At 34.8% G+C, this 25,000-nt stretch overlaps 1 protein-coding gene across 4 annotated transcripts in view; it reads left to right on the forward strand.

Moving 5' to 3' along the window:
- LOC106880618 (3-hydroxy-3-methylglutaryl-coenzyme A reductase) overlaps window positions 1-25,000 on the forward strand; it is a 103,508-nt gene that overhangs the window by 36,619 nt on the left and 41,889 nt on the right. For 2 of the 4 annotated variants that reach the window (XM_014930640.3, XM_089363684.1), the window contains exons 2-5: window positions 14,853-15,064; window positions 15,169-15,280; window positions 17,794-17,881; window positions 23,248-23,332. In XM_014930640.3, coding sequence (XP_014786126.2) covers window positions 14,864-15,064; window positions 15,169-15,280; window positions 17,794-17,881; window positions 23,248-23,332 — 486 coding nt within the window. In that variant the 5' untranslated portion in view covers window positions 14,853-14,863. Of the gene's footprint in view, window positions 1-2,722; window positions 2,864-14,852; window positions 15,065-15,168; window positions 15,281-17,793; window positions 17,882-23,247; window positions 23,333-25,000 lie in introns of those variants that run through there. The other 2 variants (XM_052973242.2, XM_089363685.1) reach the window with 2 other exon arrangements.

A 25,000-nucleotide genomic window follows, 5' to 3' on the forward strand; every position in this document is an offset into this window, starting at 1 on the left:
CCACCAGCAGTATAATCATCTTTATCCTAGAAGAGCTTGTACTTTTGTTCTTTGGCTGTGAAGTGTCTGGTTGATGCAATTCTCCACTCAACCCCGCATACTTGCTCCCCATGGAACATTGAGTGATAACAGATCTCACCCAGCATGGTCATAAGCTCTGTTGTGAACCTGTTCCCAAGGCAGGCCGACATCTGCCAGATTCTCTTTGAGAGTCCCCAGCCAAGTCTTGATAGGTTTGCTGTCTTTTATGGCCACTACTGTACAATTATTACTATTCTGCTGCTCTCCATGCCTCCTTTTTCTGCATGGTCAATCATTTTCTTTCTCCCCCAACTCATGTATCATGAGTCAATCCACCATCTACTACATCACCCCTCAACCCTACCCATTTTCTACAGTTGTCACCTACTCTTCCCTCCCTTCGTTACTTATCATCCCTCAACACTACCTGTTCCTCATTGTATTCACTCTATCTCAATCTCTACTATCCACCTACACTTTCTGTTCTCCTGCTCTGCTCATTTCTCCTCACCTCTTACCTAGAAGGATCATCCTGACTCTTCATTACCACTGGTCTATCTCTTTCCAGCTCCACCCCAATCACTCCCACCCTCTTTTCTAACATGTGAGTAGCCATGTAGCTTCTCCACAGCAAGAAATCTGTTCTATTTGAACCCCTTCTCACTTACTTTAACTTCTCATCTAGCATAAAGCCACCTCCTTTCCTACTGTAGCCCCACTTGGTAAAAGGGACTTAGTCATGCAAGCTTGTTATGGTGGTAAGGAAAATGATATTGTTTACAAAAGGAAATCAGAATAGATGAAATAGATTTTAAATATTTTTCTATGTTGTTAATAAACCTATTTTGTTTATTTACTTTTAAAATAATTGCTTTCAGATTTCAACAGTATTTTAATTCAATTGCTTTACAAATCTGTAATGTATGTATTTGTTTTGCTAAATCAACAGTTGTAAAACTTGTTTTTTACTCTCCCTGTGTCTTCTTTAATCACATTGATTATAACCATATCTAATTGCATTAAATATTTTATGTCAATAGCTAGAAAAGGTAAATAAATAATTGATAGACATGGGAAAGTTATGGTTTTTTTCTTTAAAATTCAATAATAATGTTTCTTTTCCATTCATTTTTGCTACTACTTATTTTGTTAATCATGGGTAGGAATTGATTTTAGTGGTAAGAGGCATGAAATACTGTAAAATATATAATGATGTGTTCCCCGCTCTCTCATTAACAAGTTTTCCCGGATTGAAATGAATATATTGTATTGAGAACATTCTAATGTATAAACTTCCAGTTGATAATTATTGTCATTTAGCCCCAGATCTGTACTGAGCATAGCTAAGAAAGAAAAATGTTTCATTTAATCCATCCATATCTGGCCCTACTTTTGTTTATGTTCAAACAGGCCAGATCTGGTATCTCACACCTACTCAACAATTGTTGTTGGCACTCTGTCGCTTACGACGTTGAGGGTTCCAGTTGATCCGATCAACGGAACAGCCTGCTGGTGAAATTAATGTGCAAGTGGCTGAGCACTCCACAGATACGTGTACCCTTAACGTAGTTCTTGGGGATATTCAGCATGACACAGTGTGACAAGGCTGACCCTTTGAATTACAGGCACAACAGAAACAGGAAGTAAGAGTGAGAGAAAGTTGTGGTGAAAGAGTACAGCAGGGTTCGCCACCATCCCCTGCCGGAGCCTTGTGGAGCTTTAGGTGTTTTCACTCAATAAACACTCACAACGCCTGGTTTGGGAATCGAAACCGCGATCCTATGACCGCGAGTCCGCTGCCCTAACCACTGGGCCATTGCGCCTCCACTCTACTCAACAATGACATTCTGAAAATAAACAGTCATATCATTGACATCTTGAAGCTGTGAGATAATGCATGTTTAATTCAAAACAATATAAATGAGTAAACGTTATATTTGGAAGAGTAACTTGAATGCTAAAGGTTAAACTTTAAGATTTATAGTACATTTCATAGAGAATAACATAAGGCTTTCCAATTATGACCATCTCTTCTTTTATTTACACATTATCCTATCTTATTTCACCTGTTTGTTTTTAAATTAGAGAGTTCACCCACCACTATTTTATGTCTTTCTAGCTCCACTCCAGGCATTCCCATCCTCTCATCTATAATATGAGTAGCTATGTAATTCCTCTGCAGCAAGAAACCTGTGCTGGTGCATTGTCTCGTTTTAACTCATCTCCTTTCACAAAGCCACCTCCCTCCCTACTGCAGCCCCACTCTTATCAGTTGTGAAATATCAGACATGCTGTAATATTCTCTCAATCAGGCTTTATAAATTCTATCCGGTTCAGCCTGTCTCTGTGTAGGTGTCAGTAATAAAAAGGAATCAGCTGTGAAATAACTCATTCCAAAAATTTGTGAATTATTTTAAAATTTAATCAAAACACATGGGCAGTATTTTGTTAGAAATATGGTCCAAAATGAGTTAAATCAATAAATATAATTATGAATGAAAAATATTCTCTTTCTTCTTTATTAGTTATTCTCATTTATTCAGTAACAATATTAATCAGCAAACAAGTGATTATCCTTTATCTTAAACTCCGCCTTAAACTCCGCCTTAAACTCCGCCTGCTTACACTATTTTCTGTGAAATAAGGTTTAGGGATAGGTTCATATCTTACTCAATACAATCCTTATAAGGAATGTACTGACAAATATACATACATACATACATATATATACATGCACGCACACACACGCATACACACGCACATATATATATTTGATAACCATCTGCAAACTCTTAGAAGCATGCAGCACAGTCTTTCTCTCACCAGTGTCCTAAGTTTGGTGGTAAGAAAAAAAACTTTCTTATTTCTCTGCTTATTTTCCTATAAGAAATTAAACTATTTAATACATGTTTTGAAGAAATGTCATGTAATGTCAGATATTTTAAAATAATTTTTTCTCTATTAGATTTAGTTCTGAAATTTTTAATTGGGACAATATGATGTTACAGGATATTTTAAAATTTAAAACCATGGAGTTGTAACTAACATTTTGATGTGTTTTATTTTTACATGCTTAATTGTTTAAACTCTGGCCTTCTTGTGTCTACCATTGCATCAACTTGTCATTACAGCCACTTAAATTAATCATCTCTGTCTCTTACATTTGCTATATCACTTTTAACTCAACATATTTTGATAATCAATCATGCAGATCTTTAGAACTATCTGTCTTCTCTGCTTGTTTTTGGATTTGAAAACTGATAAACCAGCAACTAACTTTTAATGGGTTAATTTGATACTTCCCAATCAGGTAGTAGCTATTTCAATCCAAATATAACTTTACTATTTACATTTATCTAGAGTAGTGGTTCTCAACCATTTTTTATCTATGGGCTCCTTCAATTACTATTCTATTCTGGTGAACACCATAGTCATTCGATGTTTAAAAACTAGTCTTATAGATACTACTTTCAAAATTCCTATTTTGTCTATCATACATTCACTTGTGAAGTTTGAACTTTGTAAAAATGTCAAAGAAAGTTAGCTGTTTCTTGCAATAAATGCATCTAAGGCAAAATTTTTTCATGGACTCCTAAGATATTACTGTGGATCCCCAATTTACTATTTTGCTTGTGTGAACTCCTAAAAACATTATATGGACTCCAGTTGAGAACCACTGATCTAGAGTAACAAGTAGGCTCTTAACTTCTATAATTTGTATGCATAATAATGTTTCTGTTCCATTCATTTTTGCTGCTACTTATTTTGTTAATTGTGATAGGAACTGATCTTAAAGGGAAGAGGCACCAGATACCATAAAATAGATAATGAAGCCCCCCCCCCTTCGTTAAATTTTCCCAGATTGAAATGAATATATTGTATTGAGAAAATGTTGATGTCATATAGAATTTCAGTTGATAGCTATTGTCATCTAACCTCAGATCTGCACTGAACTCAGATGAGAAACAAAAATACTTCAATTAAACTTCAAGATTTGATTTATACCATATTTTATGAGGAACATCGCAAAGTTTTCCAATCATGAACAATCTCATCTTTTATTCAGACATTATTCATGTTTATCCTGCCTTTTTTAAAAAAAAATTGCAAGGTGTGATTTGAAGGAGACTGAAACCCAGTCATTAGCTCATATTGGCTTCTTTGATAGCTTGTTATTTTTGAAGGGTTTACTATACAATAATGGTGAATTGTATTTAAAATCTGCTTATATTAACATGTATAACTAAAGTATAATTAAAAGTTAGAGGTGAGAAGTATTGCTATTTTTCAATAAAAACTCTGTCTGATTATTTTTTTCTTGACATCCTTAGATAATTACAATCATTATTGTTGTTGCAATTACAAACTGGTTAAGGATACAGTTTTTGATTATCTCTGGCTATTAGTTTGGCTTTTCTCTTGCTCATCTTCAACTTTGTTGTTATTTTTATGGGGTTTTTTTTTTTTTCACAATTTTTGTAAGCTTTAAAAAGTGTTTTTTTTCTTTCTTTGATCTATATTGACAAATTCCTGAATGCATATATTGGTGTCATCTCATAAATAATGCGATTGTTTCAATTGCATGAACTAAAAGTCTGAGGGGGGGATAAACTACCTGCATCAACTTGCTATATAAGCAGGTAGCAATTTTGCCTTATTCTTAGTGCAAGTTTTGAAGAGTGCAATTCAATTTTAACAGTTATTTTTTCAAAGCTAACAAAGGACAAAGGAGCATATTTGGTATATTCAATAAAGACAACAACACAACAGAAAGTGCAAGGGATATTAATGCAGTATATGGGGATTGGACAGTAAGCATAGGCCAGTGTTAGTAGTGGTTCTAGAAATTTTGAGCCGGAAACTACAGCCTAGAAGATGAGCCTCGTCCTGGAAGATCTGTAGAGCTCGATGAGGATGTCCTGTAAACCCTGGTCAAACAAAATCCCATCATAACTGTTGATGAACTAGCATGGAAGCTTGGATTTGGTCATTCAATCATTCATCGACACCTGTGTGCCATTGGAAAAGTCAGCAAATTGGGTCAATGGTTTCCTCACAAACTTTCCAAGTTTGCAGAGAGTGAATGTGCTTCTCTTTGCTGTCACGTCTCACAAACGAACCTTTTTTGGGGCCGAATTGTTACTGGTGACGAGAAATGGGTTCTCTATAGAATTGTCAAGCACTGAATACAGTGGGTACATCTACCCCCACATGAGGTGTTGTTATCTGTTTGGTGGGATATGAAAGGTTTAGTCCATTTGAACTTTTAAACCCAAACCAAATTATAAAGGAGATCCACTATGACTAGCTTGAGTGGCTTAAGTCACTGCTAGAAGAGAAACAACCATCTTTGGTTTCAAGACAAAAGGTGTTATTCTGTCATGATAATGCTTGGCCACATACAATGAGGATGACATTCCAAAGGCTGCAGCAGTTTAAATGGGAAACGATGCCTCACCCACTATATTCACCAGACATTGCCCCATCTAATTATCATTTATTCCACAGTCTTTAAAATCATTTTGACAGAAAAAATATGAATTCTGTAGATGAGGTCAGAATAGTAGATCTTAATTTTGAAAAACAAAAGAAGTATAAAAAAAACCCACATTATTTATGGGATGACCCAATACTTTGTTCCTTTATGTATGACAACTCAAAATTTAGATAAACAAAATCACTTAAAAATAGGCAAGATCTTTCATTGTAATCACTAACTCTGAGTTTAAAGATAGAAATGATTAATGTAGTTGATGTTATGAATATAGTTAAATGGGTAAACTACTATTAGTTGATAAATAAAGTATCTATCACTTGGGCACATGGTAGAAGTATTTATAAGTTCATTCATCCTAAATAATTCTCTTTTGGATAATTATAGTAAAAATTAATATTTACCATTTTCTCATAGTAAAACATTCCATATTACTACATGGTGCCAGGCAGTTTTTCTTAACTCCTCCTAAATATGGTTAACAATATGAAGAGCATTCATATGCTATACACAAAATACTATGCATTCTTGACTTCATAGTTAACTACTTGAAGTGATGTCAAAGCTTCCACGAAAATTAATCTAGTTAAATAGTACTTGCTTAACTCTTTTGATATTAACCTGCCTGAAACTGCCCCTGGTTCTATGATACAACCTTTCTAATTTAAAGTAATTTAAAGTAAAACCTTCCATCAAAATTCCATGTTAATTTATGTTCCAAACACTAGCTTAATGTTGACAAAGTTATTTCAATAAATCCTTCATAATTTTCAGAATGAATTGAAATAAAGATAGTGTATTGCTACAGAAATACGGTAACAAAAAGATGAAGATAGCTGAATTTTGATGCAACTATTAATAGTCTAATTCTACTATAAGCCCACACATGTGCAAACACGTGAAACTAAAGGAGATCAAGCTTGTTATAGTGGTAGGATGATTATGATTTCAATAAACTGTCACTGAAAGGGAAAATGATATTGTTTACAAAAGGAAAAGGAAAAGGAAGCTGTAGACAGAAAAAAGAGAAATGAAATATACTGAAATTTGGTCAAACAAATTAAGAAAGCCCCAATATTATGATGTATCTGTATTAACCTACTATTACTACAAGTGCACACATGCACGCACACACACACACACACACGCACGCGCGCGCGAGATCAAACTTGTTATAGCCTTACTTGAAAGGGTAAATGATATTGCTTATAAAAGGAAATCAGAATAGCTGAAATAAATGTTTAGCATTTTTTTATGCTTACATTAAACTTATTTTATTTGCTTTTAGAGCAATTACTTTCATATTTCAAAGTATCGTAATTTAATTGCTTTACAATACTATAGTGTCTATATTTGTTTTGTCAAAAGAGCAGTTGTAAAAACTTTTTTCTTTCCCTGTTTTTCATAATCACACTGATTATTACCATATTTAATGCACCAAATATTTTATGTCAATAGCTAAAAAAGGAAAGCAAATGGCTGGCGTATTTTAAATGATAGACAAAACACAATGCTGTTTATTAAGAATTTTAGAGCATATTATATTTTACATAGATCTACTTAATTCTTTATGATATTTGAATTGAGTCAATTCTAAAAAGTTTTCTAAGGAACTCAAAGTTAAGTGGCTTAAAATTCTCAAAAATTAAGAATTGCTTTGTTGATTTTTATTTTTTCTTCTCTGCCTCTTTCTCCTCCTTTCTCCCTCTCTCTCCTCCTCCTTCTTCTCCGTCAATCTTTCAGGCTCTAAATGAACATGGCTGCTGTTGGAGAAAAGGTGTGAGAGAACAAAACAGATAAAGAAAAAAAGGAAGAAATGAGAAAAAGAAAAGCTTGGAGGGAAAGGAAATAAGATTTGTGTTGTTTTGACCGGTTACAATGGGAATTAACAATGGTTTGTGAAGGTTAATTTGATGGGGAAAAGGTTAAAGTTTGTTAAGCATGGCTTAATCCAGAGTGGGTGATGTTCTCTAGTTCAATAGTAGAAACTTGGCAAGTTGTTTGCATTTTGTGAAACATTCCAATCTCAAGTTCAAATCAGTGAAATTCTTAGATTTAAAACGGATAAATCTAAGAACTCCTCTAAATTACTAGACTCAAGACTAGAGCTTTTCACAAAATGCAAACATCTTACCAAGTTTCTACTTTTGAACTAGAGAAGACCACGTGTCTGTATTAGGTATATAGCCTTACAAACTGTAACTCTTCCTCATCAAATTAACCTTCACGAACCATTGCTAATTCTCATTTTAACAGGCCAAAGGGACACCAGTCTTATTTCCCTTACTTCCAACCAAGCTTTGCTTTTATTTGTTTTTTTCTTAAAGTTTTTAGAGAGCAGCCATGTTTATCTTGAGCCTGAAAGGTTGCTGGATAGTACATGGCATGCTTGACAAGCTTGTATGATTACTGTTCTATCAGAGCATGAAACTTACAGTTGTTCATATTTAAATTCTGTGTTTATTCAATATTTATTTTTCACTGAATGGAGTACTTTTTCTGTTGATCCTATTTGTAATAAAACAGTACTCTCCCCCCCTCTCTCTCTCTTTCTCTCTCTCTACATATATATATATATGTGTGTGTGTGTGTGCATATATATATATATATATATATATATATATATATATATATGTGTGTATAGATCACCATCCGAGCGTGATCGTTGCCAGAGCAGCTGACTGGCTTCCATGCCGGTGGCACGTAAATAGCACCATTTGAGCATGATCGTTACCAGCGTCACCTTACTGGTACATGTGCTGGTGACATGTGAAAAATATTCGCGCGAGGTTGTTGCCAGTGCCGCTAAACTGGCTCTTGTGCAAGTGGCACATAGACAACACCATTTGAGCGTGCCGTTGCCAGTACCGTCTGACTGGCCCTCGTGCCAGTGGCACGTAAAAGCACCCACAACACTCTCAGAGTGGTTGGCATTAGGAAGGGCATCCAGCTCTAGAAACTATGCCAGATCAGATTGGAGCCTGGTGCAGCCATCTGGTTCGCCAGTCCTCAGTCAAATTGTCTAACCCATGCCAGCATAGAAAGCGTACGTTAAACAATGATGATGATATACATGCATATGCTCATATATCATTTATATTATTATATATACACACACACACACACACACACACACACACACACACACACACATCCACTCCTCTACAACTCTTCAGCCTTATCTAATCTACTTACAATTCTATCAGTTCCTAACAAATCTCCATTTCTAATGTTGAGGATTTTTACTGAATACTTCTATTAGAAACTGAAGCAATTTTCTCGTTTAAATGGTAACATTACATATTACATTTTGATTCTGTAAAAGTTCTTTTCTCATTTCTTGAGTAAAAACATCTGTTTCAATCCGTATTGTTTTTTTATTGCATTCGGGGAGAGAGTCATTAGATCCTTGTTTATTGAACCTGTTTAATCCTTGTATATTGCTGTGTTGTCCCCAAATGCTACTACTGTAATGTTGATGCTTCTTCTTCTTAGAAAGCATTACCTAATCATCATCTCTAGTATAATTCTGGCTGTAAAAATGGAGCAATGTCATTATATATTGCATTTGTTGATGAAAATGTTCTTAGTAGATTAATGTTGATTTCAAATTTTGGCACAAGGCCAGCAGTTTTGAGAGAGGGGACAAGTCGATTACATTGGTCCCAGTTCTCAACTGGTACTTTTTTTTATCACCCCTGAAAGAATGAAAGGCAAAGTCAACCTTTGTAAAATTCAAACTCAGAAAGTAAAGACAGATAAAATACCACTAAGCATTTAGTTTGGCATGGTAATGATTCTGCCAGCTCACCACCTTAAAAGGAGATGGCTTGTTGGTTAGTATGGGGCTCCAACCCGCAACATTGCATTATTAGCATAACACTCCAACCAACTGAGTTAACGAGCCACATTTAGTAGATTAATAATGACAATTGGAAGGAGAAGAATCCTGCTTTTAAGCTTTCTTTGTAATGTAAAAATTCTAAGTGTTGAAGATATTTCAGATTTTTAAGAAGTATTGCATTAAATTTTATGCTTATATTTTACTTGTTATTTTTCACTGGATACTGAGAAGAGTGAGGTTACTTTCTGTGTCTTTATTCTTTGTATTTTACATCACTTTACTTCCTCTTGCTAAATTTTTATAACTAGCCTTTCTGGTGATTCCTCTGAAGATGGATTCTATTTCATTCATTTTTGTTTAGCAGCCTCTTATAGCTGACACTTTCATAAAAGCCTACTTTGAAAGACTTCATAACATCCTCTCAATGTAGCATATAGACATTAGTGAAATCATAGCTATGGCCAGTGTTAGTGACATGTGAAAGGCACCTGTGCCAGTGATACATAAAAGGCACCTGTGCCAGTGACATGTAAAAGGCACCTATGCTGGTGACACATAATATACATTTGTGCCAGTTACATGCAAACGAGACCCATGCCAGTGATGCATAAAAGGCACCCATGCTAGTGACATGTGCCAGTGACACATGAAAGGCATCTCTGCCAGTGATATGGACGAGGCATCCAGTACACTCTGTGGAGTGGTTGGCATTAAGAAGGGCATCCAGCAGCCAAAAACAGACTGGAGCCTGATGTATGTATATATAGATTTATATACAACAGACTTCTTTCAGTTTTCGTTTACCAAATCCACTCACAAGGCTTTGGTTGGCCAGAGGCTATAGTAGAAGACACTTGAAGGGCCCGTGCTTGTCACTCAAATATCAAATACCAATCATGTTATAAAAATGGCATATTTAATGACTTGTAGTAGTACCAATGTTAGCTTCTACATGTCAAAAGTTATGCATTAGAGAGAGAGAGAGAGAGACGCATCTCAGAAGCATCAAATTGTTGAACTTGGTTATGAAAGTTATGGAAAATGTTATTGCAAAATTGATTAGGAAAAGGATTAACCTTGTTTGGATACAGTTCAGCTTTGTGACAAGAGGGACTGCCAATGCCATATTTATGGGAAACAACTGCAGAACAAATACTTAACTAGAAGTAAATCTCTCGTCTTATCTCTCATTGACCTGGAAAAGGCCTTTGTTTTGTGGTTTGTTAGTAAGGAAAGTAGTAGTAGCTGGATGGCTTGTGAGAGCCCTACAGACCATGTCTAAAGGTGCAGGTAGCAAAATGGGAGGCACCAAGGAATTCACTAATGAATTTAGTGTGCAGGTAGGGGTCTATTGAGAATAAGCATTCAGCTTTCTCCTTTTTTATTGTGATCTTCCAGCAAATAAGTAGCAGTCATTAATATCTCCCTCCCATTACTATACCTAAGTAATGAAGAATCGTAGCAAATTTGTTGTATACAATGCACCCATTATTTAATCTTCTGTGTTGCTAGCCATGACACTCACTCTCCTTCAGGTCTCTCTTTTATTGACATCTATTATACCCTTAGCAGCCATTACTGTCTCTCTCCCATTACTGTCTCTCTCCCATTACTGTCTCTCTCCCATTACTGTCTCTCTCCCATTACTGTCTCTCTCCCATTACTGTCTCTCTCCCATTACTGTCTCTCTCCCATTACTGTCTCTCTCCCATTACTGTCTCTCTCCCATTACTGTCTCTCTCATTGGTTACTCCTCCCACTAGAATGATTAAGGCGGCAAGCTGGCAGAAACGTTAGCATGCCGGGTGAAATGCTTAGCGGTATTTCATCTGTCTTTATGTTCTGAGTTCAAATTCCACTGAGGTCAGCTTTGCCTTTCATGTGACAAATAAGATCTTGTAGAGTTAAAGTTTTACTATATGATAACTGACAATTCTTTGGAGTCTTGTTTTCCAAATATAGAAAATGCCTCATGCTCAACTAATTGTCCTTCATGGTTACCAATTGTAATGAAGAATGCTCATTTTCAAAACTGGAGAGGATTGAAAATGAACTAAAAAGCACTATTAATCAAAATAGATTGAACAATCTCTCTGTAATTAGCATCAAACATAAACTTGTGTGGAACACAAGTGTTTTACACTTTTGTCATCAAATTTGATCATGCTTAGAAAATGTAACTATTAAACTTTACATTGCAAATAAAATATCTATATGTTTTAATATATTGGGTTGGCAAGAAAGTAATTTCGCTTTTTGCAAATAGAGTTACAATTTTTTTGAATGACTTTTGTCAATGTTATGATTTTTTCCTTTTGACATTTGATGGCCATTACTTTTTAGCTTACTTTAGAAGTAAATTGCCCGTAATTTTGTTTACAGCTGTTAGTTCAGTGTCAATTGAACATTTTCACCATATTTTGCTTTTGTATTTCTGTAAAGGCAAGAAAGCTATTGAGGTTCACAAAGAGATATGTGAAGCTTATGGTGTTGATTGCTTAACAGAACACACATGTCAGAAATGGCTTAAAAAATTCTGTTCTGGAGATTTTTCACTCAAAGATGACCAGCTTTTTGGTCAATCTACTGAAGTTGATGATGACCAAATCATAGCCATAATGGAATCTGATTGTCATATAACTGTGTGAGAGATTGCAGAGAGATTAAATGTATCACGCACAACTATTGAAAATCACTTAAAATGTCTTGAACTCGTTAAGAAGCTCAATATTTGGGTTTCACATAAATTGAAAGAGATTCACTTGACAGTGAATCAATATTTGCGACAGACATCTCAAATGCAATGAAATCGATCTTTTTTTTCAAATGAATCATCACTGGTGATGAAAAATGGATTGTCTACAATAACATCAATCAAAAACGATTATGGTCCAAGCATAAAGAATCAGCACAAACCACATCGAAAGCTGAATTGCATAAAAAAAGATCATGCTGTCCATTTTGTGGGATTACAAAGGTGTTGTGTATTTTGAGCTGCTTCCAAGGAATCAAACAATCAATTCAGATGTTTACTGTCAACAACTAATGAAGCTGCAGGAAGCAATCAAAGAAAAACGTCCACAATTGGCAAATCGTAAAGGGATCATGTTCCATCAGGACAATGCTAGACCATACACGTCTTTGCTAACTCGTGAAAAATTATTGGAGCTTAGCTGGGAAGTGATGTCACATCCACCATACAGCCCTGACCTTGCACCATCAGATTACCATTTACTTTGAAGTTTGCAAAATTCTTTGAATGGTAAAACTTTCAATAATGATGATGACCTGAAATCGCACTTGCTTCAGGTTTTGGCTGATAAGGACCAGAAGTTCTATAAACGTGGAATCATGAAGTTGCCAGAAAGATGGCAAAAGGTCCTCGAACAAACTGGAAAATATGTATAAGTTCATTCTTTGTATTAAAAAAATGACTTTTATTTCACACTTTCTTGCCAACCCAATATATATATGTGTGTGCCAGTGCCATGTAAAATGCACTTGTGCTGGTGCTGCATAAATGCACTTGTGCCAGTGGCACGTAAAAAGCACCCATTATATTCTGTAGAGTGGTTAGTGTTAGGAAAGGCATCCATCCGTAAAAACCTTATTAGAACAGACAATTGAAGTCTGGACAGCTCCCTGGCTGCTCAGCTCCTGTCAAACCATCCAATCCATGCCAATATGGAAAATAAATGTTAAACAATGATGATGTTGATAATGATGATGATGTGTAAATTTTTAAAATCTAGATCCCATTTCTATGAAATGATATAAATCCTGCTCTATTGTAATCTGGTGTCAAGGCCATAGTAATCAGGTGAGAGAGTTAAAATATTTGTAATGTTTTGTAGCTCTTTATCAACAACTTAAGCATTATAATTTTATCACTTACCCAAAATACATCAATGGCACTATTCATACACTTCTCTTCTAGGAGTCTTTAACTACAATTATTACATACAAAACTATTTTTATCTTTATGCTTCCCAGCTGACCTATTCTATGATACTTCTTTCTGAAACATTTCTTGCAAATAAACAGAAAAATATTATTTGAAACTTTTTTTTCTGTAACATAAAAAACAAAAGAAATTTTATTAAAACATGGCTTCCCTAAAAGTTTGCATTCAATTAAAACTATTTAAGACTGTGTCTCTTTAGCTGAATTAAAAAAAAAATATATATATCATATCACTTGAAAGGAAAATTCCTACCTGAAAAAAATATTTATTTAGAATTTGAGTGCAGATGATATCATGTGGATGTTGTACCAGACAACTGACATTGTTGTCCAGATAAAGTATAGATAATTAATGATGGTCTTGTCAGATGCAATCTTAGATATAGTGAAGCTACAGACTTTGACATCTTCAATCAATAGTGAAATTGACCAGTTTTGAGTCACATTTCTTTTATTGTTGGAGAACTCTTTATGGAAATTGAAGACAATGTCAGAGGTCATCATTAACCCTTTAGTATTCAGATTATCAAATGTAATGCTTATTTATTCACATTGTTTTGAATCAATCATGCGTTATCTTGTAGCTTTGAGATATCAATGATATGATTGTTTATTTTTAAAATAACATTGTAGGGTAGACGTGAGAGGCTGAATCTGTCCAGTTTGAACATAAAACAGGTAGAATATTTTGGCCAGATATGACTGGTTTAAATGCTAAAGGGTTAACTTTGAAATGTTCTTGTCCATTTAACTGAAGATAAACACTTCAGAATTGAAATAGCTTGCTGTTCCAAGTAGTAATAACAGCAGTAGCAGTACTATAAACAAATGATTCATTAGTTTGTAGTCATGAATTTTAATGAAGAGAGATGGGCCAGACTGATTTTCCCAATCTCTAGATGACCAAATGGTTCAGCATTTCACTTCACAGAACTGAAGTCTTCTGTTTGATCCCACTGAGTGATATCTTGGATGTCTTTTACCAAAGTCTCAGGTCACTTCAAGTCCTGGGAAGGAAATTGAGTAAGTAGAAACTATGTAGAAGCCTGTCAGATAGTAATTCAGTTGATCAGATAAATAAATACTCATTGAAGCACCAAGTTCCACAACATGAAGACAGTCTTTAGTTAGTAACACTAAAGATACCTGTGACATTTCAAATTTATCATATTTCTTCTGACTTTGTCATCATCATTGTCATCATCATCCTTTAATGTCTATTTTCCATGCTGGCATGGGTTGACTTTTATGTGCAAAATCTGCTGAAGTGTGTGAGTACTGAAACTGACATCATAATTGATGGTGAATTTAGTAGGAAATTTAGTGTACCAGTAATTCACTAGGGTACTATCATTTTCCTGTTTGCAATAATACGGAATTTGAAATAAGCAATATGTCATTTGTTTGAATCAATAACAGTCATAGTCATACTCATATCATTGATTTCTCTTTTTGATAAGAACTGCCTTTGTAATGTTTAATTTAATAAAAATGCACAAATTCATTTTTTTATTCTTCTTGTATTTTTAGAAATTTGAAAAATGGTAGCACTCACAAGAAGTCTAAACATAGCTAGTGTGATGTTAAAATCGATGTTCTGGACTTATGGCAAATTCTGTGCCTTACATCCATGGGAAGTGATTATTGGGACATTATCGGTGACTTTGTGTTTCATGTCAATGACCATGTACTCAAGTGAAGTAAAAATCTGTGGCTGGAACTATGCATGTTCTAACATCGATGTGAGTAAACACTTTGCCATTACAGCATGACACTGCTTTCTTGGCCTTTATTTCCTTTCACCTTTTAATTATTGTTTGAAATAAATTTTTTGTTTACTTTCTAGAAAATGCAATCCTTCAGTACAATTGGTATCAAAATAGCAAGAGATGTTGCTGTTATGTCTCTCTATTTGAAATTTCGGGATCTGAAGAAAATTGGATCTCATTATTTACTGAGTGAGTATTCCTCTTACTACTACCACCAATTCTCTTCTATTTTCAGTCTACCCCCCCCCCTTTCTTACTCATGTACTCTCACTTTCTATCTTTCTATCCTCAACCACATACATGTTTTGGTCTTGTTGCCATAAAACTAGATTTATAACCTGAAACCAACTGCAACAGTTGTCCACATTTGTAAAGAAATAGAAATGTTTATGACAGCTAGAAAATGAATGAGTGAACAGTGTAGTAGTTTTGTGAGCAATTCATTTTTATATAATATGAGTTTTATATAATACTTTTTATTGCTGATGTTCTGTATCTAAAGACAGTTAAATATATAACAAAAGGTCTGTATTTAGAATAGTTGGTTTCCTGTTAAAAACGTTTAACATTATTCAAGTTTTGTTTTTCTTGTGTGTATTGGAGGAGAGATGGAAATGTGGCTTCAGAATTTTATGTCATGGATTAACCCTAGAATTATATAAAAACAGAAAAGTGATAACATCTACTGCAAACAGTGTAAATCTATTGTAGTAATAGGACAATTTTAAAGCCAACACTGTATGCTTGCAGTGTAAAATTGTAAACAAATGTTAATACAGTCCCTCTATGGGCAGATAAAGAAAGACCTTCCCAAACTGTGATCCTGTTTGGGAGAATCATCAGGAACCCTCACCTCTTTTGCTATTTGTCCACAATGGTATTGTGTGTGTGTGTATGTGTGTATATATAGTCATTACAGTTGATTTCAAATTTTAGCACAAGGCCAGCAATTTTGGGGGAGAGGGTAAGTTGATTACATCGACCCCAGTGCTTAACTGGTACCTCAGTAGAATTTGAACCCAGAATGTAAAGACAGACAAAATGCCACTAAGCATTTTGCCTGACATGCTAACGATTCTGCTAGCTCACCACCTTAGTCATTAGAATTAAGAACTTTTAATTAGAAGTAGTGACTCTATTAGCTATTCGTCAAATAAGACAGTTGTGTACTTTCTGATGATTGTCTCAAATAGGACTAACTAGCAGGACTGATTTTTTCCTCCTCTGCCTGTAAAGAAAGGCATCTGTTTATGTTTAGCAGTCTTTTCACTTACATATTCAGTGCCATCTAAAGCTTGTATGACTACAATAGATTTACTGCATTGTATTTACAGTATCAAATACATGCTAATTAGCATATCAGTCATTAATTTGTATCTTTTACTTCCAACAGGGCTAATAGAAAGCTAGTGCTTCACTCCACTTTCATGGTGTGACTCAGATGAGAGGTAAATTTTTCCTTGGACAGGATGCCAGTTTATCACAGCTAAAAATCTTAGATAATCTGGTTCCATAATCTCTGGTAGCAAGGCGAACTCTGACATTGTTAAATAAAGGAGGAGTGGGTCTCCCCCACCCCAACCCAACCTGAAACTCAACTAAATGCTGGTAGCAGGTTATAAATTATGGCTGATGATATTAGTAATCTAGTGCTTTATTCACTAATTAATGTTACTTCTACACTCCTGGGATTTAGTATGATGATGATGATGATGATGATGATATTTTCTAGCTACAATTAGCAGCAGATTGAGCAATGTTAACTTTGTCTTTTGTTGCCCAAGAATATGTAAAACTACCAGTAATATACCAGGATGATTGCGATGGACAATATTCTCTTCCAATAAAAGTTTGCTTAAGAGAAATTATTGTGAATAAAGGATTAGTACAACAAAATGTTATTGTTAGGAAAGGAGGGCTAACTCTAAACACTATAGTCGATGCAAAAAAAAAAAAAAAAAAAAAAAGAAAGAAAAGAAAATCAGCATAATTTTCAGTCTGAGATTTTGCTGCTTTTTTCAGTGTCAAAGAGCAACTCTGGCTCTCTTTTGTAAAAGATGTTACCTGCAACACTAAAAAAAGAAACAAACTCATTTTTCTATCTTATTCTGTCTGAAACGATGGTCACGAATAGGACAGCTAGCCCAGATTGGTGAGGCCCATGCTGGTCATATTCAAAGTGAGCCCACATAGGTTGATGCATATCTGAAAAATACAAACAGGGAGTTCCAAACTGGAAAGAAATAAAAGAAAGTTTAGTACAGAGTTTTAGGAGTGTTAGACACAGTAGGATGACAAGCGGAAGCTAAGTGGTGTATTAAAGGGGTTAGTGTATATGTAGGTTGTTAGTTTCAGTGAGTCAGAGTTGTAAACAACTCTAGTTGTAAGAGGGATAGATATTTTTTAGATTTGTCTCAATGGCTGTAAAGTTTACTGACTTGAGTTTATCAGTTTGAAAGATTAAGATGACAAATTTACCATGGTTTATTTTCCTGTTTTCCAATATCAGGGAAGTTTTTAGATACATATTTCCAAATTTACAGTGCCATTTAATAATAAAGATAATTTCCACTACTGTATTATTATTTAGAATTCTAAAGAGTTTGCAAATAAATAGAATATTTATTTGGGAAAAATTCAGTTTTTCACTTTTATTTCAGTGTTCAATCCTTCATGCTTCTTATGTTTTTCATTAATTTCAGCTGTGTCTGCATTGTTTGCTCTGTTCTCCAGCCTGTTATTTAGTATTGCTGTATTAAATGTGGTTAAGATTGATCATACTGGATTCAGGTAAGTCACTTTCATTGTTCTTTTTAATTTTTTTTCTAAATATCAACTAAATTGTAATCTTGTAAATGTAGAGAATATTTGTTTATGACATGCACTTTCACTCAAATAATGTGACCAGTTAAATTAATTGATACTGAGAGAGTGGAAGCAATTTAGCTACCCGTCTAAACCCAATATTTTACATATATCAAGTGTTCATATATGTGTTTTTGTTGTTGTTGAGACATAGTGGGGGATGTAAATATTTTTTTAAATGCTAAACATGGATGTTCTGTTAGAACAAACTGTACTGTAGTAAGTACCATGAGAGAAACTCTCATATCGGCTTTTCGTGCTAAATGCACTCTTGTTTATATTGCTAGAATGCATTTTGCACCAAGTGCCAATATGTGAGTTTCCCCTCATGATATCTATTGCAGTATAGTTTGTTCCAACAGAACATCCATGTTTAAGTGGAGATAAATATTAACTCTTGGTATTGATACTGCCTTTGTAGCTAATATATATATATTTTTAAAATGTTTCATCTCCAACAATGAGAGTGTAATATCCTGAAAACTTATAAGCTTATTAACAATGCTTCTCAAATATTTATTTATTCATGTAACATTATAATTAATATAATAATTAATGCAACAATAACTAATCTGTACATTATTTTTCTTTTTATTATCTCAACATTTTCTTGTGTTTGTTTTCTTAATGAATAATGATAATGGATGGCAGAATCAGTAAGGCAGTCAGGACAACTTGACATCTGCATACTCAGATATCAAAATAAGTCCAACATTACCTCACATGCTTCCATCTCCTTATAACTACCATTCTTTCCTCTCCTTCCATTACCTCATAATCTTTTCCTTGGTCAAAATGGATAAACAACCTGTAGTTAAACATCATGATCTAAATTTGGAAGAAGTAGAGTGAACGTAATCAACATTGATCATGATGAGGTGTAAAATTAAAAATAAGTACTGGGGTAAATTTGTGTGACTAAACCCTTCAAGGCAGTGCCCTAGTATGACCACAGCCCAATGACAGAAGCAAGTAAATGATAAAAGAGACCACTGTTGATAACGTTGACTCTACTTCTTCCAGATTTAGATCATGAGCCAGTGTTCAAAATTGTCATTTTCTTACTGAATTAATCATTATCTTCAGTTATTACGTGATACTGGAATACAAAATCAACATCTCTGACTCAGAGTTCATGTAGTTCAAAAACAGTTTTGCATATACAGTATCAAAGTAAAGTAAAAAAAAATCTTCTAAAAACTGGAAATTAAATGCATTATATATAAATATATATATATATATATATAAATAAAATTTCTTCACACATCCTACCCCAATAGACCAAACTACATCTCTTCTCTTGCTCACATTTCCGCTTTTTCATGAATTATGCTAATGTTTATCTCTCTCTCCCCACTCCTGCAGCCCAATCCTGTCCTCACTGTCCTGCTTACTGTATCCTTGCTATTTTGTTGTTCCCCCACCTCTTGTATATACCCAGGTTTCACCAGTCACTGCATCCCCCCACCACCTTTGTGTTTATGTGGACTCCATACTCCCTTGGCAATACTCTACCATCCCATTTATATTCTCATCCACCCCCGTACCCTGTGATTATGCTTTGTCACACTGCCATCATCTTTCTCTCTCTCACTCTCTCACCCTTGCTATCTGTTGCGCTCTCACACTTTCACTCTCTTCCACACCCGTTCTTTCTTATTCTGTCTCTCTACCCCACTCTGACTAGGGTAACCATGTATTTCCTCTACAGCAAGACACCTGTTTCTGTCCTTTTGGCATAAGGCCACCTCCTCCAATATCCACCCTCTCAAAGGGTATTCGTCTTGCAAGTTATTTGGTGACCCTGCCAGCACTGGTGCATCCAGTCCACACTATAGAGTGGTTGGTATTTGGAAGGGCATCCAGCTATATAACCATGCCAAAGCAGACCTTGTTGGTGCCATGTAAAAAACATGCTGTCCACTATGTACAATGGTTGGCATTAGAAAGGGCATCCAGCAGTAAAACCCATGCCAAAGTAGACCATAAAGACTGGTGCAGTTCTCTGGCTTGCTAGCTCCTGTCAGACCATCCAACCCATGCCAGCATGGAAAATGGATATTAAAGGATGATAATGATTGTGTGTGTGTGGTTGTTGTTGCTGTTGCTGGTGGTGGTGGTGGTGTTGTTGTATTTTCTTTTTATACTTTTACAAGAAAGAGGTAATAGTGACTTGGAAATTTTGGCCTGCATGCCTTCATTTAATAGTCTGGCAAAGGCTAGCAAACTGAAAATTTGAAGTCACTGTCACTAATCTTCTTGTAAAATTGCAAAAAAGTATTAAGTTATTCTTCAGCTGAATATTAAATTGTTTTTGTTACAAATCAACATAAAAACAAACGTGTGTGTGTGTGTGTGTGTGTGTGTGTGTGAGAGAGAGAGAGAGAGATTTTCTTTCTTGTGTTTTAATTCTGAAGCTATGAAGTTCGTAAACAATATTCATTTCTCAGCTGTAGCTTTTACTTTAACCCTTTTAGTAAAAATAACTTTCTCATTATTAGGCTGGTCTGAAAAAATAGGTGAACAGTTTTAATGGGAGATTATAATTTAGATCACTTTAAAACAATAAATTTGTGTCATAGAACCAAGAGGATCTCAAGTAGGTTGGTATCAAAAGGGTTAAACAAGTTGTTGATATGATCTTTACCATTGTTTTATTCAATGAAAATAAAGATCCTATCACATTCAATACACATTAAACAGATGGAAAACTAACCTAAAACCATTTCCTTTCAAATACATTTTGATATAACTCACTTAAGGAAAAGAAATAATTCTGAAGAGCCTTCTCGCTGTAAATTGAAGAAATGTTTGTTGAATCTAATATGTCTTTCTATAACAGTCAAATTTCTGATATCTTGATAGAATATTCTACATTAAAAGGAATTTAGAGTTTTCTTTTTTTTTTTTTCTTCACATTTCCTTCTACTGTTTCCGTATTTGTTATTTTTGGAAAAAAGTTGCACTTAAGGTCCTTTATCTTTTACTTGTTTTAGTCATTAGACTGCAGTCATGCTGGGGCACTTCCTTGAAGAATTTCAGTTGAACTTACTAACCCCAGTAATTAGTTTTTTGTAAAGCCTGCTAATTATTCTAACGGTCTCTTTTGCCAAACTGCTAAGTTACAGGAATGTAAACACACACACGCACACACACACAATGGGCTTTTTCCAGTTTCTCTCTACCAAATCTATTCACAAGGCTTTAGTTAGTCTGAAGCTATAATAGAAGACACTTGCCCAAGGTGCCTTGCAGTGGGACTGAACCCAGAACCATGTGGTTGGGAAGCAAACTTCTTAAAACACAGCACTTTTAGTTGATCATTTTTATAAATATATTTCACAAATAGTGCTTAGCACTGCTTGTGTGTGTGTGTGTGTGTGTGTGTGTGTGTGTGTGTGTGTGTGTGTGTGTGTGTGTGTGTGTGTGTGTGTGTGTAAAAGTTATGGTTTTGAAGTTTGGAAGTGAAGACCTTAAGCAACAATTTTTTGAAATTGTAAAGTTTTATCTATTACTGTTTAAGATTTATGGTTATTATTTTAGTTTCACATTTTGTATTTTCTAATTTTTTACTACATATAACCACATGCTTTAATTCAAATTATATACCCTTCATACTAATAAATTAACTCAGTCTCTTCGCCACCAATTTAAGCGTTTTATTTGCTCCTTGAAAAATAGGATTTAAATAGAATCTAAACATTATCCTGAGACAATATACTGCCAAATTAGCACTTATTCTAGTCAAGCCTTTCAAGCTTCTCTCTCACTCATACCAACACAGTTATAGAAACAGGACTGGTAAATTGATATAAGACTTGATAAGAGCAGCAACTACCTTGTTTTGTTAGTTTACTTTACCCATGTTTATGGTGACTACCACCAAATCCACAGCCAGATAAGACAAGAAATGCAACTTCCCCACATTGCTACATTACATTCTGTTCAGTAAAGACTCTGTTAGAGACATACTGTATAGTCTTTAGTTAAGCTGAGGTGTGGCCATATCTGGTGAAATGGATCAGTTGATTGCCAGAGCAATACAATAACAATAGCTATGAAAATATACTAATGTATACCCTCTTCACAGTCAATGAATCACTATAAACTGCCACTTATTGCTCATGTGTAACATTTCTGAGATGGTTCTATATGCTCCAGCATGACCGTAGCTGCATTGTTGAAACACATAAGAGAATTTTGTGTGTGTGTGTGTGTGTGTGTGTGTATACATGTGTATTTATAATATATACACACACAAAATCCTTAACACACTTTCTACAACACAATCTTTTTCCTTCAATACTGAATCTGGTGATTCAGTTTGTAATTGTAATGGTAACTACTATATGACACAAGTGTTTTTAACCTTGAAAAGTCAGTGATTGAAACTGGCTGCACTCAACTTTTAGTAAAACTTTTAGAAAAAGCATAACACAATTTCTGACCAAATTCTCTTACTATATACAGTCAATGCTCTCGTACTGGTTATATTGTATCTGTCCATTTTATGATTGAGGCAATGGAATGAAATTCCTCAATCCAAGAAATAACTGCTTTATATTACAAGGTTTGGCTGAAAAGTTCATAGGCTGATTAAAATACTCTCATGGAATATGACCAAGTGAGGTTTATTTTTCAACATAGACCCCCTCCCTTCAGTTCACACACTTCTTCCATCTGTGCTGCAGTACTTAGATCCCACTGGTAAACAAGCTTTCATCTTGTTGGTTGAAAAAGTCATCAACAGCAGATATGACATCACTGTGATACTGGTTCCTAGCTAAGTGGGTTTTTTTCATGTTAGGCAAGAGATGATAGTCAGGTGGGGCTAAATCAGGAGAATAGGGAAGGTGATAAACCAGTTCAAAAGCTACAGTCATGCACAGCAGTCACTGAAACCAAGGACTTTTGTGCTGGAGCATTCTCCTGATGAAACAAAATCCCTTTCAACAATTTTCCTGGGCATTTGATCTGAACCATAAGGCTTATGAAGCTGGTAGTTAATGAGATTGCAAGACTTTACATGTGAGAAAAATATTACATATTTACACAATATATAAACTTCTAGTCTTCAGATATTGGCATATTGAATGATATTATAGCTTCTTAAAGATATTGTCTAAGAGAGTGGCTTTTGGTTCTGCCAAAGCTACACAACTGCAATTTTTCTGGATAAATGAGCAGAATTCCATACATTTTTTATTGCTGTTTTAAATGTAATTGGTATGTTTGTTTTTCATTTATTCATTTTATATAATTTGTATAAAATGTGTTTCTTTCTTTTGCAGTGAGGCATTTCCCTGTTTAATTCTCCTTATTGATCTGTCCAGCGCTAGTACTCTTGCTTGTTTTGCCTTGGGTTCAACTTCACCTGTAAGCTACTATTCTTTCTATTCCTTTTTTCTAATCTGTTCTTATGTATCCTTTTGATCAGTAATTTCTATTTCAATGCTTTCATTTGAGCCAGTCTATAATTATATGTATACAGATTATATACAGATATTTGGTTATTCTAAATTTTAATTTCATATATATGTGTGTGTGTGCATATATATATATATATATATATATATATATATATATATATATACTCTCTGAGTGGTTGGCGTTAGGAAGGGCATCCAGCTGTAGAAACTCTGCCAAATCAGACTGGAGCCTGGTGTTGCCATCCGGTTTCACCAGTCCTCAGTCAAATCGTCCAACCCATGCTAGCATGGAAAGCGGACGTTAAACGATGATGATGATGATGATGATATATGTGTGTGTATATATATATATGTATACACACACATACATCACCTCCAAACCTTGGAGAAAGAAGCCCATCATATATGTCTGTGTGTATCTTTGTATCTGAAAATGTCCCCTACTACCTACCATTGGACAACCAGTTTTGTTGTGTTTACATCCCCCATAACTTAGTGGTTCAACAAAGACCAATACAATAAGTACCAGGCTTAAAAAACAAATAAGTACTGGGGTTGATTCATTCAACTAAAAATTCTTCAAGGCAGTGCCCCAGCATGGCCACAGTCTATGGACTGAAACAAGTAAAAGAGAAAAGATATAGCATGCACTTTTTTTCCAGGTTTTTAGACCTAAATGTTAAAGTGTTCACATACACAAGAAATAAATTTTAACCATTTGTCAGTGACATGTGTTGTAAAAATTGAGATTATATGACTGGAAGTAATCAATATCTTTTGTCCAAGCTAACTGCTGTTTAACAAAGAGTTAAGACAACAATAGCATGACATTTTTCTGTGATAGTAATATATTTAATGTTCAGCACAATTGGCAGGTATGCATCCTATAGAATTACTACTTTCAACATTCAGTGTAAAAGGCCAGAATGGAATAGTTCAGTTTCTTAAATTATTTGTTGTGAAGATTAAATTAATAAATAATGAATAATACATAGATATTGTTGTTGTTGAAATAGAGGAAACATATGGATGGGGTAGACCCAGGAAGACAAAGGACAAAGTGATGAGAAAAGATCTACATTGGAACTCACAGACAGGATGATAGGGGACTGGTGGTTTGTTGTGCTTGAAAAGACACATCATGCTAAGTAAAAGTGTGGTTGTCCTTGCATACAGGCTCATGCCCTGCAACCCCCTCTAGCTATGCATCCCTAAACCCGTGGGCTCATAGGTGCTGATGCCATGTAAAAAGCACCCATGCCGGTGCTCTGTAAAATGGTTGGCATTAGGAAGGGTATCCAGCCATAGAAACCATGCCAAAACAGACAGGGAGTCTGAACAGCCCTTCAGCTGGTCAGTTCCTGTCAAACCATCCAACTCATGCCAGCATGGAAAATGGATGTTAAATGATGATGATGATGACGACGACAATGATATAAACTGTAATAAATAATTATCTCTGTTCTGGAAACACTGTGATTATTATAATGAACCATCACTATATTTCTATTGGAACAATGGAAGTATTTGACTAAGGAAGTGTTTACATTCCACATTATGTGTTTTATTTCAAAATTCTACTGGTTGCAGCCATTAAAGAAGAAATAATCCTAGA

Source organism: Octopus bimaculoides, chromosome 15 (genome assembly GCF_046866305.1).
Source record: "Octopus bimaculoides isolate indiv1 chromosome 15, ASM4686630v1, whole genome shotgun sequence".
NCBI lineage: Eukaryota > Metazoa > Mollusca > Cephalopoda > Octopoda > Octopodidae > Octopus > Octopus bimaculoides.